This window comes from Chenopodium album, chromosome 8, assembly GCF_948465745.1.
Source record: "Chenopodium album chromosome 8, dcCheAlbu1.1, whole genome shotgun sequence".
Taxonomy (NCBI): Eukaryota; Viridiplantae; Streptophyta; class Magnoliopsida; order Caryophyllales; family Amaranthaceae; genus Chenopodium; species Chenopodium album.
In genome coordinates, this window is record NC_137841.1 from 864,978 (window position 1) to 879,362 (window position 14,385).

General features: G+C 40.2%; 1 protein-coding gene across 1 annotated transcript; it reads right to left on the reverse strand.

Moving 5' to 3' along the window:
• Positions 1-2,147: 2,147 nt before the first annotated feature.
• Positions 2,148-6,791, reverse strand: LOC145641513 (zinc finger CCCH domain-containing protein 18-like). The gene is made up of 4 exons (XM_081692337.1): positions 6,604-6,791; positions 5,082-5,450; positions 3,746-3,806; positions 2,148-3,386 (listed from the first exon to the last, which is right to left on the reverse strand). The coding sequence occupies exons 1-4, from the start codon at positions 6,727-6,729 to the stop codon at positions 2,377-2,379; spliced, it is 1,566 nt and encodes a 521-aa protein (XP_081548463.1). The 5' UTR covers positions 6,730-6,791; the 3' UTR covers positions 2,148-2,376.
• Between the last annotated feature and the right edge of the window lie 7,594 nt (positions 6,792-14,385).

Consider the following 14,385-nt stretch of genomic DNA (forward strand, 5'->3'; position numbering starts at 1 on the left):
ATTAGTCGTTTTGATAAATAGTTTTGTAAAATTAGCCATTTTGGTAAAAGATCCGAAAGATCACTAATCATTACACAGTTTTGACAGTACCTACTGCACTTACTTCCTAGTTCCTACTACTTAACATAACAAAGCTAACCATGTTGCTGAGATATAAACCAGTACATCAGAACACAATCACACATGCAACTGTTAAGAGTGACTGTTGACTAATTTTCACTAACATTGAAATCAAAGATTTTTTTTTTTACTGTATATACTCAAAATTAGATCCATCAGATCCAGAAGAAGATTGATTAGATTTCTTTCCAGAGTCAGCAATGGCCATTAAAGTTTCGCTGATGAACACCAAATCACCAAGCTCTCGGAGAGTGAATCGTGTCATGATCATATCCTTTGGTTCACTTAGAAGACATAGCGGAAAGGCTGGTGCTACATGTGATGCTTTCTTCAGCATCTGCAAGTGAGGCCAATAGAACCAAGCATGATGATTTTGCCCGGGCGACATCCCCCTAGTTCCACCAATCTGCATAACCCATACATAACATGTCAATTTAGGTCAATGAGTCGGGTTAGAGTTAAATTTCAGGTCGCGTTAAAAAAAGTCTCAAATAGTGTAAAAAGTAAAAACGTTTAAACATTACCTTATCATCATACTTGTATATCCAAGGCTCCTCATCTACAATAAAGATGCCTACAATTTTTTCTGTTATGTCGACTGAAACTGATTTTACATGAAAATTAAAAAAGAAAAGTTATAATTAAATAGATAAACATGATTAACTGTATAATTTAAAAAGAATAAGAGATAAACAAGAACCTAATCTATTCGTCACTGATTCAAGTCGATCAACCATCTCCCTCAACGAGTCAGATGGAATTATAGCCTCACAGAAGAATATGATGTTAGGAAATCTCTCAAATCCAGTAAACATTGGCAACAATTCCACTTTAAACTCTTTAACTGGATCATTTCCTGTAATTAATTGTTAAAACTAAAATTAACACCATAATATGTACAAACTCAATATTATCTAATTCTTAAACATGATTATTCAATGAAAGATTGGTTTTTTAAATATTTTTTTTATTTTCATTAAAATAACATGCAAATAGAATTCAATGACAATGTGAATATTGTTGTAAAAAAAAAAAAAAAAAAGCAGAAAATCCATGAAAACAAAACTCTATTAATGATAATAACAATATCAAGAAAGAATTATGAAAACAAAAGACCAATTAAAACAACTCAGAATAAAAACAGAGAGAAAGAAGAACATGGATAATTACTATGATAGATTACAATGCAATTTACAAGAAGATAATTAATTTATACAAATTGCACTACATTAACTAAAAAATAAAATTTTAAGTATTAGAAATTTACCAAGATTGATGTTGAGATTATCTGACCCATCAATATGAAAAATGGTAATCGAGTCATCATTAATATTATCAGCATCAGTAATAATCTGGAAAATTCTTCTGAAATTGACCAACATAAGTTTATCTTTACAATTACTGCTAAATTGGAATTCCTGCAATGCAGTAGAATTGAGGCAGAGATAACCAGCAGCTTTAGTTTTCGAGTTTCGAACCGTGATCTCAACCCTCTTTTCGGTTACTTCAAGCACTCCATATCCTTTGGGATTGAATTCCGGGTCACAAAGAGCATCAATTGCTAGTTTAAACTTGTTTAATGGGGTTATTTTGAAGTTAAAGAGTTTTTTTGGGGTTTCTTTTGAAGGTTTTGCCATGGTTGTAAATCGAAAACAGGGGAAACAGAGAGAGGTTAATAAGATTAAGCAGAATAAAAAAAGATAATCAACCTAATAAAAAAGATTAACAAGAAATTGGTTATTATAATGATAATCAACTTTTTGCATATGTGGGCTCAAGACCTTGTAGATAATTTACTTCATTTTATTTAGATAAACTACATAGAACGGTAATTCATTATAAAAATTGTGTTTTTAAAAAAAAAATTATGTACGTACTCTAAATAATACGAGTATGGAATATTATTTTTTGAAAAATAGCTTTATTTAGTTTTAAAATTCAGATTAGTTCATTAAGATAAGTTTAGTGAAAATCAAGAAAATATACTGCCTATATTTATCACAATAATAACACTTTGGCCCATGATGTCATTTTATCATAAAAATTTCAGGACAATTATCCGAATTGGTATAAATACTGCACCCCTTGTACTTGCCACATAAGTTTACAACTGATGTTACTTTTTTTTGTTTGGCAAAAAACTTCAAGATGACCATCAACCATAGCAAATTGATAATTTACTTCAACAACATGCATAATTGATACATAATAACAAATTACTATACTTCTAAATTTAAAATTTCTAATCAATGAATGCTAAAACTTCAGCCATTTCTTTTCTTTCTCTTTGCTAACAACTGCATTTGAAGTCGATGCGTGCTTAGCCTCGGCTTCTGACAAAGCTTTCTGAGTCTCTGTCAGTTTCCTCATTGCTGCCTCGTACACAGCCTTCTCCTTCCTATTACGGTTTGCCATCTCCTCCAACTTTTCCACCCGATTCCTCAACTCCTTCACCTCCTCTTCATAAGCAATCATTGAACGTCTATCTTCTTTCTTAACCTCTTTGCTCTTTTTCTTCATCACTGAACTTTCATTATTAATCATCCGCCCATGCGTTGCAAGGTGACTGTTGATTAGACTGAAGACATCAGGCCTCTGCTCCTCTTGCTTAGCAGCCCGCGCTGCTTCTGCAAACTTTTTTTCACGTTTCCTCTTCCCACCCCTGCTTCGTTTTTTATTCTTTTCTGGATGCCCATCTCTCTCCTCGTTCTTAACAGATTGCATAGCATGATCAAGGGATTGTTTTGCTGGGAGAACTTTCACGGGTATTGGGTTCACCATGCCCTGGCCTGCTAGTCCTAGACCCATTCCTTCACGGAAGCCCATATTAGCCATCATTTTGGAAGCTATACCCCGAGTGTGATTCTCCCACTTGGCAAAGATGGCGGTGTCTGTTTGAATCCCCTTCTGCAAGGCAGTGCTTTTAACAAAGCCTAAACCTTGTGGCAAACCATCGTCTACATCTTCATAATCACTTGAACCTGAGTTCTCAGAATCTGAATAATCAGTCTCCCTATCTTCTTCATCATTGCTGGCTTCTGCATACTGTGATAATGCCATTGCTTGAGCCCCCAGCGTCTCTGAGCTTCCATCATCACGAAATACAATCTGGCCTTGATTGAGTTTGTCATCCCAAGACTCAAGTTCAGCTTCTCTCCAAATGCTAGCTCCACTTCTAGAAACTGCAAAAATGCTAGCTCCTACCAATGGCTGCCCCCAGCAAGGTGACACATACTTCTTCAGGGATGACAGCGACATAAGTGTTCCTGATGCAGAACACAACACAATACCCTATGTAAGAGAGCAGTTGGAAATTCGAAAGTCACAGACAGCATAAACTAAGGAATTTTGAGCTGCATATTGTAAAATCTTCAGGTACAGAATCTAGAAACAGATGCAGAAAATGTTATCACCAAAAAGATCAGTTAACCTGGATAATCTAGACTGGTCAAGTAGACAAAACAAGTTAGGCCACCGCATTATTATTTGCTTAGATTGATTGATGACAAAACCTCTATAAATACCCAAACAAATTAGACCACAAACACTATGCCCATTTGTACCTACTATACCCAACACAACAGCAGTCTCCAAAGTCTACCTTATTCACAATTCACAAACATACCATGTGATAACCGGCAGTTAGCACCAAATCGACACCGTTGTTGAAGGAAGAACTTGCACATCTGCACTTAGTGGTCTACCATCAGTACAAAAAGATGACAATAATAAAAGGAATTTTTTTTTCTTTTTTCATCCTCTACATCTCAGAGCGTCAAGGATTTTCAAGTAGAAGAGTAATGAAGAAAAAAATTAGCACTCGTACTAGCAATTGCAGTTATACATACAATTTATACAGTGTGGATGACTGGATGTTATCATTAATGTCTTTTGGTTTTAAAGTTATTCAAATCTAGATTGTATGCATGGAATACTAAAGCAGTATCCTTTAATTCTAAACCCACTTGTTAAAATACTTCAGCTTTATTGGGAGTTCAGCGGGTAAGAACACATAAATTCAGACTAAACTCCCATTTTATCCAGCAAGATACCAGAAGAATTGAGATCCTTACATAATCCCTTCCATAAGGAAAAAACAAACAATACCCAAGAATAGTTGAGGACGGAAAGAAAAAACCAAAACTGCTCAAAACCTTAAAGGATTTTTTTTAAAATTTTATTCAGAAGAAACCCTTTATATCTGAACTTTGAAGTATTTGAACAATAAGAAGACACAATATAGCTATACAATATTGAACCATTACTTCCGGTACCATTATACCACCAATTCTGACCTTTTTTAACTCAGGCGTAAAAATTCTGCTAAACTTGAAGAAAAATACTACTTCAGGTTTTAAACTTTTCGTTTCCCTTTGTTATAGGCTTATTTTCTGATTGTAAATATTGTATGAATTCTAAGGATTAATAAAGATGAAGGGTTGATAATTTGATTGATAATGGCTGAAAGCTTACAAAGGTAACTCTCCTATTAGCAACTTGAGGTTGCCACTCTATTTCCAATAACCCAATTCATGCCTACTACTAGACTACTACCTTCTTATATATACACAAGCCAAAAGCTATAACATTAACCTAGCATTAATGACCCTTTGTCTTCTACTGCTGCAAATAAAATCAGAGAGCAGAGACCCAACACCCTTCCCCTTAGCGATTCTTTAACTAATTTTGTCTTCTAGTGTTGCTCCTTGTACCGGTCCATTACACCCTTCGCAGAAGTTAAGAACAATAAGATACGGGGCATGCCGCCATGGAATGAAGCACCTCCAACCAGAATTGTTATTAATATACTACGTATATAGCTATAATGGGACAAGAAAGTTCAAGAGAGCAAGTAGCAAACAAGCAAAGACCAAAAAAGTATTGAGTAATCTAAATGATCTTGAAGGGAAAAAAAAAAAAAAAAAAAAGCAGGGCCCATCTTCAGATAACAAAGAGCTCACCATCATTTTTTCTGATGTTGGATTGAGGAAAGAAACTCTGGCAGAAGAGCCATCCAACTCCACGATTTGACCATTATACCAACGCCCATCACTGTGGCGGAATCTACATTTAGATCCAACAAAATAACTTGGTTCCTCCAAAGTTTCAACTTCAACATTAGAAGAATGTAATGGTTCTGCCTCTACACCTTCACTTGGAAGCTTGGAAGTATCCAGTTCTGCAGGCTTAATATGCTCAACCTCAGCATCTTTATTTGAACATTCATATCCCTGCGTAGCAAAATCAACTTCACGTAACAACCGTGCACGTTTAAGGTGAAAAAGTCCTTCCTCTGCATCTTTAATAGCAGAAACAAGTTCGTCTTGGACCTGCATCACGATTCAACATTCAAAATCCAGTTATTCGTGAACCAGCCTAATGACCATATAGAGTTTTATACTTTTTGTATAAGACTCGATAATGAGTTTAAAAAATAATAATAATAATAATAATAAATAAAGAAAAAGACATTGGCATGATGAATAACACAAGAATTTGACACACCCATATCTTTCCAATATCTATCAGACGGTCAGGCCAACTGCTATCATGATAAATGCAATTGAAAAACACAGAATCCTATGGGGAAAAACTACGGATTTGTAACAAGTACCAATACACAGCCAAAAGATCGCTTGATATTAGTCCTGATTCCTGAACTCCTAATGGTTTATTTTCTAAAAGCACACAACAGCTGCTATCTTTCACCCTCTTAAGTCTTAACCTCTGCCATGACACACATACTTGATGGTGAATTGGTGAGTGGTGATTGTTGTTTTCTTAACTTCTCTTACAACTCTTATATCAACCCGAGCCTAATAAGATTCGATGGTGAATTGGTGACCGACAAATGTTGTTTTCTTAATATCTCTTACAATTCTTATATCAACCCCGACTTCCCAAGCCTAATAAGATTTGATGGTGAATTGGTGACTGGCAAATGTTGTTTTCTTAATTTCTCTTACAACACTTATATCAACCCAAGCCTAATAAGATTCCATCGTAAAGCAAATCCCAAAAAAATACACAAAATTCTACCAATAAAAAGTTCGGTGCCGATTCATAATCGGCAACACGGCATAAGAAACACAACTTGAGCACAGGCAAGCTAGTGGTATCCACAAAAACCATATTAGTATTGCATAATAAACATAATTTATCGATTTCAAAAAAAAAATAAACATAATTTATCACCCAAAACACAAAAACCATTCCATAAGCCAAAAAAAGGGTAAATTTTGCAAACACATTGTTCTACATTAATCATAAATAATCAATTCTCCCATTTGATCGATAATCCCTTAAAAAGCTAAATTGTAGCGTCAACGATACGATTAAACTTAATAAACTGCATTAAATTAAACCTAATTGATGAAATTAGAGCTAAAATTCAATCATATAAAAATCCTCTGAAAAAAAAAAAAAAAAAAACCCTAAAATTACAAAATGGTAATTAAAATGAAGGGCGTAGAAAAGAATTACACTGAGAAGCTCGGAATTTTGGGAATCGAAGATTAGAGCATCTTGAATAGCAGAGAGAGAATCCTTTTGTTCGTGCAATTGAAGCTCTAATTGAGTTTCTAGGAGTCTCTCTTCTTCGTTCGCCATTTTCAGAGCTTCGCGAACTACGACTGCTAAATTCTGATGAGACCCAACTAGCGTTGGTTTTTGTTGTTCAAATCTTATTTAAGTCTTAAAAAAAAAATTTAAAAAAAAATAAAAAAAAAAACCTTTTAAAAGCTTTTGGCAAAAGGAAACCTGGATTTTAACATTTTACCAAAAGGAAACCCGGTGATTAAGGGCTTGTTTAACACCATTTTTTGTTTTATGTTTCTTTTAAAAAAAAAAAACTAAAAGCCAAAAAACAAGAAACAAGAAAAAGGTGTTTTTACTTTTCTGTTGTCAGTTTTCAAAATTATTACTTCCTCTGTTCTTTTTTACTTGACCTGTTTCTTTTATCACGCTTGTCAATGCAAAACTTTAACGGTCAATAAATTTAATTCTACATAATTAAAAAATATAAAAGTTATATATTATGATAGTACTTATTGAGACGAATTCAAAATGATCCAACATGAATATGTTTTTCCTTACATATTATTCACAAAACACGGTCAAAAGAGGGATGGTGAATAGTGTAAAAGTCAAAGCAGGTCAAGTAAAAAAGAACAGAAGAAGTATGATTTTAATAAATTTAAATACTTTTTTATTCATTATGTGACATATATCATATACTTTTAATAAAAAAAAAAAACCAAAAAACAGAAAACCACAACAATGCCAAACGAGCCCTAAATTTTTTTGTTGAAGACAACTTAATGTCACTAATTCACTTAATTAAGTTCTAATTTCTTCTAATTATCATATAACTCTCACTTAACTATTTATTAATTAACTTAATTTATAAAAAAAAAAATTTAAAAACCCCAAAAACCACCACTCCCACAACCAGCCAGCCACTCCCTCATTTTCCCCCTCCTATGGCAGCAGGCAGCAGCCCCTTCCCTCCAATCGTATCGCCGCCTTGAACCCCCAACTTCCAGCGATCCACCTCGACCACCAGCCAACCCTCCTACTTTTCCCGCATACATTCGCTGCAACCCTCCCCCTCCCTAAACCCTAACTCCAAGCAGGTTCCCTCTTTCTTGTTCTCCTACTCACTCTCTCTCTTTCCCTCTTTCTCGCCCTTGTCGCCGCATCGCCGACCTCTCTGAGGATCCTCCGCCACTTGATGTTGATGCTCTCATTGTTGTCTCAATTGATTCTCTAATTGAAGAAGAAATCGTCGGTGTTAGGGTGGATGGCGAGGTTAGGGTTTAGGGAAGGGGGAGGCCAGGTTGCAGCGGGGGTATGGTAAGGGGGAAGGGAGAGGCAGGTCGATCGACAGTTCAGGGCAGCTCGGTTGGGGGGAGGGGGGCTGCCGCCATGGGGAAGGGAAAGGAAAGGGTGCTGGCTGGTGGAGTGGTGGTTGGATGGTGGATTAAGTTTTTATTTTTGTTTATAAATTAATTTAATTATTAAATGGCTAAGAGAGAGTTAAAGGGTAATTAGGAAAATATTAGAGCTTAATTAAGTGAATTAGAGGCACAGGTTGTCCTCAACAAAAAAATAATATCTTCGGATTTTCTTTAGCCAAAAAGCTTTTAAAAGGTTTTTTTTTCGCAAAATGATGCATTTAAAAGGTTTTTTTTTTTGACAAATTTTCCTTTTTTTAAAAACATATTTAAGGGTTTATTTCTCTTTCGCTTATTTTCAGTTCACTTCAGTTCAGCTACAATAACTTGAGTATAGTTTAGTTTAGTTTAGTTTAATTCAGTTCTTAATTTCCTACTCTCATAAAATATTCAGTTCAGTTCAGCTCAGCTCCAATAAGTTCAGTTCAGTTCAGCTCCAATAAGTTAAAGTTCAGTTCAATTCAGCTCAGTTTAGTACATCTGAACATGTAAGTCTAACGATTTGAACAACAAACAACTCAAAAAAAAAATGTAAAACACTTTTACCGTTTTACGCAATTTTCATACGAAGTATAAGGTACTGTATATATTAATTTCGAAAAGTGTTGACTTAGGCCCTGTTTATTTCACCTTAAAAAATATAATATTCAGTAAAAAATAATATTCAGCAAAAATAAGTTCAGTTTAGTAAAAAAAAAAAAGAAGTAAACTTATAGAAAAACTATATTAAAAAACCGGTAAAACTAATTTCACTTCTATAAAAATAATTTCAGTTTAGCAAAAATAAGGTGAAGTGAACGGTGTTTCAGGTGTTTTTTGGATTTCTTGGGATACTGGTCACGCTCTTCAGGCAACGAGACGGTCCAACCTGCAAAACAACGAATATTCCGATCAACGGAATATTCGCCTCCGACGATCAAGTCAGTGATCAGAACGGAAAAGGCTAGAGAGAGAAGGTGGAGCTATTTAATGCTCTGTTGTTTTTAAATGTCTTCATCCCCCCCCCATCATGAATGATTGGGGTATTTATAGGGGTGGGACTCATGCCCCTCTCTAGGGTTTATACCCTAGATTTGCGTGACGTGATTGGCTGCGCAATCAGTGCATGCCACGTGCTACTCTAGGGCGCCGCTTTGCGGCTTTCATTGGTATCTCTCGGGATTTGGGCCCTGACGTTGTTAGGGTTTTCTGGCATTTTGATTATTAAGGGAACAAATGCCCTTAACACATGTCATCTTCTCATGACGACACGTGTCACCCTCTGACTGGGCCACGTGTCGCGACGAGACTGGCCTGAGTCCTTAAAGGCTCTGAGTTACGTGGCATCTTCCCATGGTGACATGTGTCACCCTATAACTGGGTCACGTGTCACTAAGGGATTTGTCCACGTGTACGGGGTATTTTTACCCACAACATTTGCCCCTCAGAGGGGGTGGCTCGTACGCTTACAGGCCGACCCCTCTGACCTCAAATATCCTTGGTGCGTACAAGTGTATTATGGTTTTGTCAGTTTTCCGTCCGCCTGACAATTTTAGAGCGAACGTCTGTCTATACAAATGGCGCGGACGGAGATAGGTCGTCTTTCTTTTGGGAGATGCGGCCGTCTTGCCATCACGGAGAGGGCTTTAGCTCTGCCAACTTCCCCGGACGAAGATAGGCCGTTTTGCTTTTGGGAGATGCGGCCGTCTTGCCATCGCGGAGAGGGCTTTAGTTTTGCCAACTTCCCTTTGGACGCGCCGTTTATTAGGTCATCCTCTTTTCCGCCTAATTTAACGGAGTTACTCCTTGTCCCTCCAAATTCTAGGTCACATTTTCAAATTGTAACCGTTCAGCTGTGTTAGGTAGGAAAGATGAATTTACTCTCTTACCCTCATAAATTTTCCCTATATATACAAGGGTTTTGACTTCATTTTGGCACTTTGGAACTTTACATTTTCTAGAGAGAAGTCAGATCTTCTAGAGAGAGAAAGTGTGTTTTCCTTTGAATCTTCAAGAGCTCCGCCGTGCGTTTGATTTTTCCGGGAACATTTGTTGAGTTTTCCGATCAATCTTCAAGGCTTCCAAGTTTTCAATACGTACAGAGGTAGGCCGCCTATTTTCTTTTCCTTGCATTTTCATTTCTTTGTTTATTTAAAAGCTGGATCAACACTCGGCTTCGTCCGTTTCTCCTCATGAGGTCGGCCGTTCGCCTGGGACTGAGGAGTCTAGAGTCGATGGAGACGAGTTGTCTCCTTCATGGAGTGGGTCCATTTCTAGCGAGAGGAGGATGAAGCTGAGAATGCGGCCGAGGGTGGAGCGGCGGCCGCAGAGGGCGAAGAGGCGGCCGAGGAGGATGTTTCCAACATTGACAACTTCAAGGATTCGTACGCCTGCACGGTGGGTAGCACAGCCTTGGGCTACCTGAACTACAAATTTGAGGATTACAAGGCATTCCTCCACCTTGGGGAGGGATTCGAGATTCAGCCCCCACGGAAGTCCCGCGCCGTGGCCGCTTGGGAAGAAGCGAGGTCGCGCCAAAGATCCTTTAGCGTCTACAGGGTGGCCTTAGACGTCGGACTGCGCTTCCCCCTCCATCCTTTCATCCGCACAATCTTGGACGAGTATGACATAGCCCTCTTCCAGCTGATGCCAAACAGCTGGTTGAACATTTTTGGGTACTTGGTGACGTGCATCTGCAAAGGCTTCAAGCCAGACTTTGCAGTTTTCTGTGAGATGCACTCACTGACTAAGCTGGACGCGGATACGAACGGCTGGTTCATCTTGAGCACCACTAGAGACTATATGATGGTGGTGGACCGCGTCTCTAAGTGGCGTGACTGGAAGCACCGATTCTACCGCATCAAAACCAAGGACGTTGAATTTAACTTGCGGATGAATCGGTTCAATGCTGAGCCAATTCAACTTGGACGTGGGGACCTCAAGCCCGATAAGCCACCCGTCCACCCCAGCCAGGAGTACCAGCTTGAATATTTCAAAGTCAAGCGGGTGAAAAGGAACGGCAAAACTGAGCGCGTTCCAAGTAAATGGGTCCCTTTATCCAGCTGGCTGTGGGATCCCACCTTTATGTCCGCCTATGGCCTGCACAAGAACCTGCCCCAAGGTGGACGCATGGACACATATTCTTACACATACACAGATTATTTGATCTTGAAGAATTTTCTAACACTTTTTCCTTTTCTTTTTCAGCTGAGGCGTACAAGATGCTTGACCAAGAGCAGAAAGGGGAGGTCAACATGACCGAGATTGACTTGGCTCGGTACAAGGCTCGCCAAAAGTTGTACGAGCAAACTAAAGGAGTAAGTAAACCCGTCTTGATTTCTTCTTTTCGTCCGCGTATGTATTACGGAAGAGATCTTCTTCCTAACTTGGCACGGCCCATCAATTCGTCCGCGTAGGTATTACGGAAGAGATCTTCTTCCTAACTTGGCACGGCCCATCAATTATATTATCTTGCTTTATTTTTACTAACTCTTGCCTCTACAGCTGGCCACTCCAACCCCTTGGTCCAAGCGGAAGCAGTCGTCCTCTGCGTCCAAGACGGACCAGTATGGCAAGGCGTCCAAACAAAGGAAGACGGTCGCGTCCAAGACCACTTCCACTTCTGCGGCCAAGACGGCGTCGCGGACTGCCTCTAAGCAGTCCAAAGGAGAACAACCCCGACTGAGTGATAGCGGGGCCTCCAAGTCCATAGATCCGGCCGCTATGCCGGGTCATGTTAGGTCCGAGAAATCGGATGATGGGGGTAAGTCGACCCCGGCAAAACCGACCGGGCCAGAAGTGACTCCGCCCGTCCAAAGAGTCAATGAATCTGATTGGCTTGATGCCAGTCAGTCGGCTGGCGATCAGCCTGGCCGGACGGGGGAAGAGGATACCGAGCCTGCGCCGTCCCCGCCATTCACTTTCAACCTTCCTACCCCTCCAAGCTTCTCTGACGGTCAGTCCAAGTAACTTTGGATTTTTATTTTGTGTCTTCTCTTTTTTACCGATCTTACATTAAACTCTTTGCGTCCGCATACAGATATTGCAGAGGAGCTACACATGAAGACGCCCGGCCAGTCCCTTACTGGGGCGGACAGAAAGGCTATGCGGGAAGCCATGGCCCGGGCCGTCCCTGCTGAGCAGCGAGATAAGCTGCGGGGGATACATGAGGGCTTCCTCGGCCCCATGATTAACTGCAGCGCTGAGGTAACTTTCCCCTCAAATGCTCTTAGTCAATTTTTCACTCTTACTTTGATAACACATTTACCCTGTACGCAGCTCTTCCTGCGGCTGAATGCCTTCCTGGAATGGAAGGACAAGGAGAATGAGCGGCTGAAGCATGCCTGGGCCTAGATTCAGAAGACCCAGGATGCCATTACTGGGGAGGCGGCCGTCCAGCGCCGGTATTTCGAAACCCAAATCAACGCGCTGTCCGACAAGGCAACGCGGCAGGCGGAAGATTTGGTGAAGCTGGGTGAGGCCCTTCAGCAAGAGTCCGTGGCCAGAGATGCCATGAGACAGGAGAGGGATCAGGCCCTGCTGGACGGCCAGCGCTGGAGGGAAGGGTTCGAGGCCTCCGAGAAGCTTCAAAGTGATGTGGACTTGGCCCGCAAGCACCTGAAGGAGGCCTTGGACGAGGCGGACACCCTGAGAGCCGAGGTGGAAAGTTTAAAGAAGTCCGTTGAGGACTTAACTCTCCAATTGCAAATACCTCGGGCTCCCAGTGCGGACGAGGTGGTCCGCATCGAGCAGAATGCTGAGGACAGGCTGAAGAGCCACTTCTTTGAGGCTTTTGAGCTCATGGTGGACGAGGGAGAGGCGGCCTTTTATCAGGAACGCTTCACCAAGCGTCTTAACTTTGTCTACCTCAGAGAAGAGGCTAAGAAGGTCGGGCAACCTTCACCTAAGCTGGACGTCACGCCAACTACCTCAGAAGAGGAGGAAATCGAAGAAGTGGCGGCCAGCAAAGATGGTGAGGCTGAGAGCAAGGGAACGCCTGCTGATGACGCGTCTCCTGCCGCCGTTCAAGAGCTCGGCCCGGGCCAGATTCCAGCTTCTACTTCAGCCGCCCCGTAATTTCAGCCTTTTTCTGCCTTTGTCAATTATTTATGTATATTTTTCTTGACTTTTTCAACCGCCTTTTCGAGCGGTTTTATGTAAGATATTTTACCGCCTTTTGAGCGGTCCTTTTATTAATTCAGCTTTCAGGTTTTGCTTCATACTTTGCAAATTTTACACTTAAGTTTTTGCATTTTCGTACGCATATTTTTTCATGCTTGAGCGATTTTATGTACGCGTGTTTTTGTATCTTCGTACTTTTGAGGGGGTATGCCCCTTTATTCGACGTTCGCCTAGTCCATACTTTTGGTGGTTTGATTGACTTGGTAGAATTTATACCTTAGGTGGTATGACTTCTACCAAGTTAATCAAATCATAATAATGATTGCCCTTGGACTAGGTGGTACGCCGAATCAACACATTAATTGGCCGTTCAATTGGCTTTATGCGAGTTTGTCCGTTGAAACTATCGCTCGGACGCACTCAGAAAATTCCAAGTATGATCTCAACTTAAAATTTTCATGTTCGGCTGGGCTGGAATGCCTAGGTATGCCCTTGCCCCATTATACGGGTTTCACAGGGTACCTTACCTTTTCCGTCCGCCTTAATTAAGGACGGACGCATTCATGTGACTTGGGATCAAGTTGCCCATTCTTATTTTATTTAATTTACTTTGGTTTTGCGACCGAGTTGCTATGTTGCAAGCAACCTACTTGCAAATTTCACGCGGCCTATCCGTATAAGTTATGACTGTGCAAATAAGCATAAATTAAATGGAAAAATAATTATAACAATGTTTGACTTTTTCATTAATTTGACAAAATTACATTGTCGTGGCCGTACGGCTTACATTGCTCGGTCAACAGACCTAGCTGTATACACAGCTTTTAGCTAAGTAATTAAACATAATATTTCTTCAGATTGTCAGTGTTCCATGTACGCGGGATGGGTCGTCCGTTCATGGCTTCAAGACGGTAAGTCCCATCTCGGACCTCTTCCCTGACTCGATACGGCCCTTCCCAATTTGGGGTCAGCTTGCCATCCTCATTTGCTCATCCCACAGCCTCCATCTTCCTTAGGACCAGATCTCCCAATTTTATCGGCCGCTTTGACACTCGGCGATTGTATGCCCTTGTCATCCGAAGACGATAGATTTCGTGTCTAAGCGCCGCGTTGCCCCTAGCTTCAGGAAGGAAGTCTAGGGCGGTCTTCATGGCTTCCCAATTGACCGCTTCATCATATAGCATCACCCTAAGGGTGGGCTCATACATTT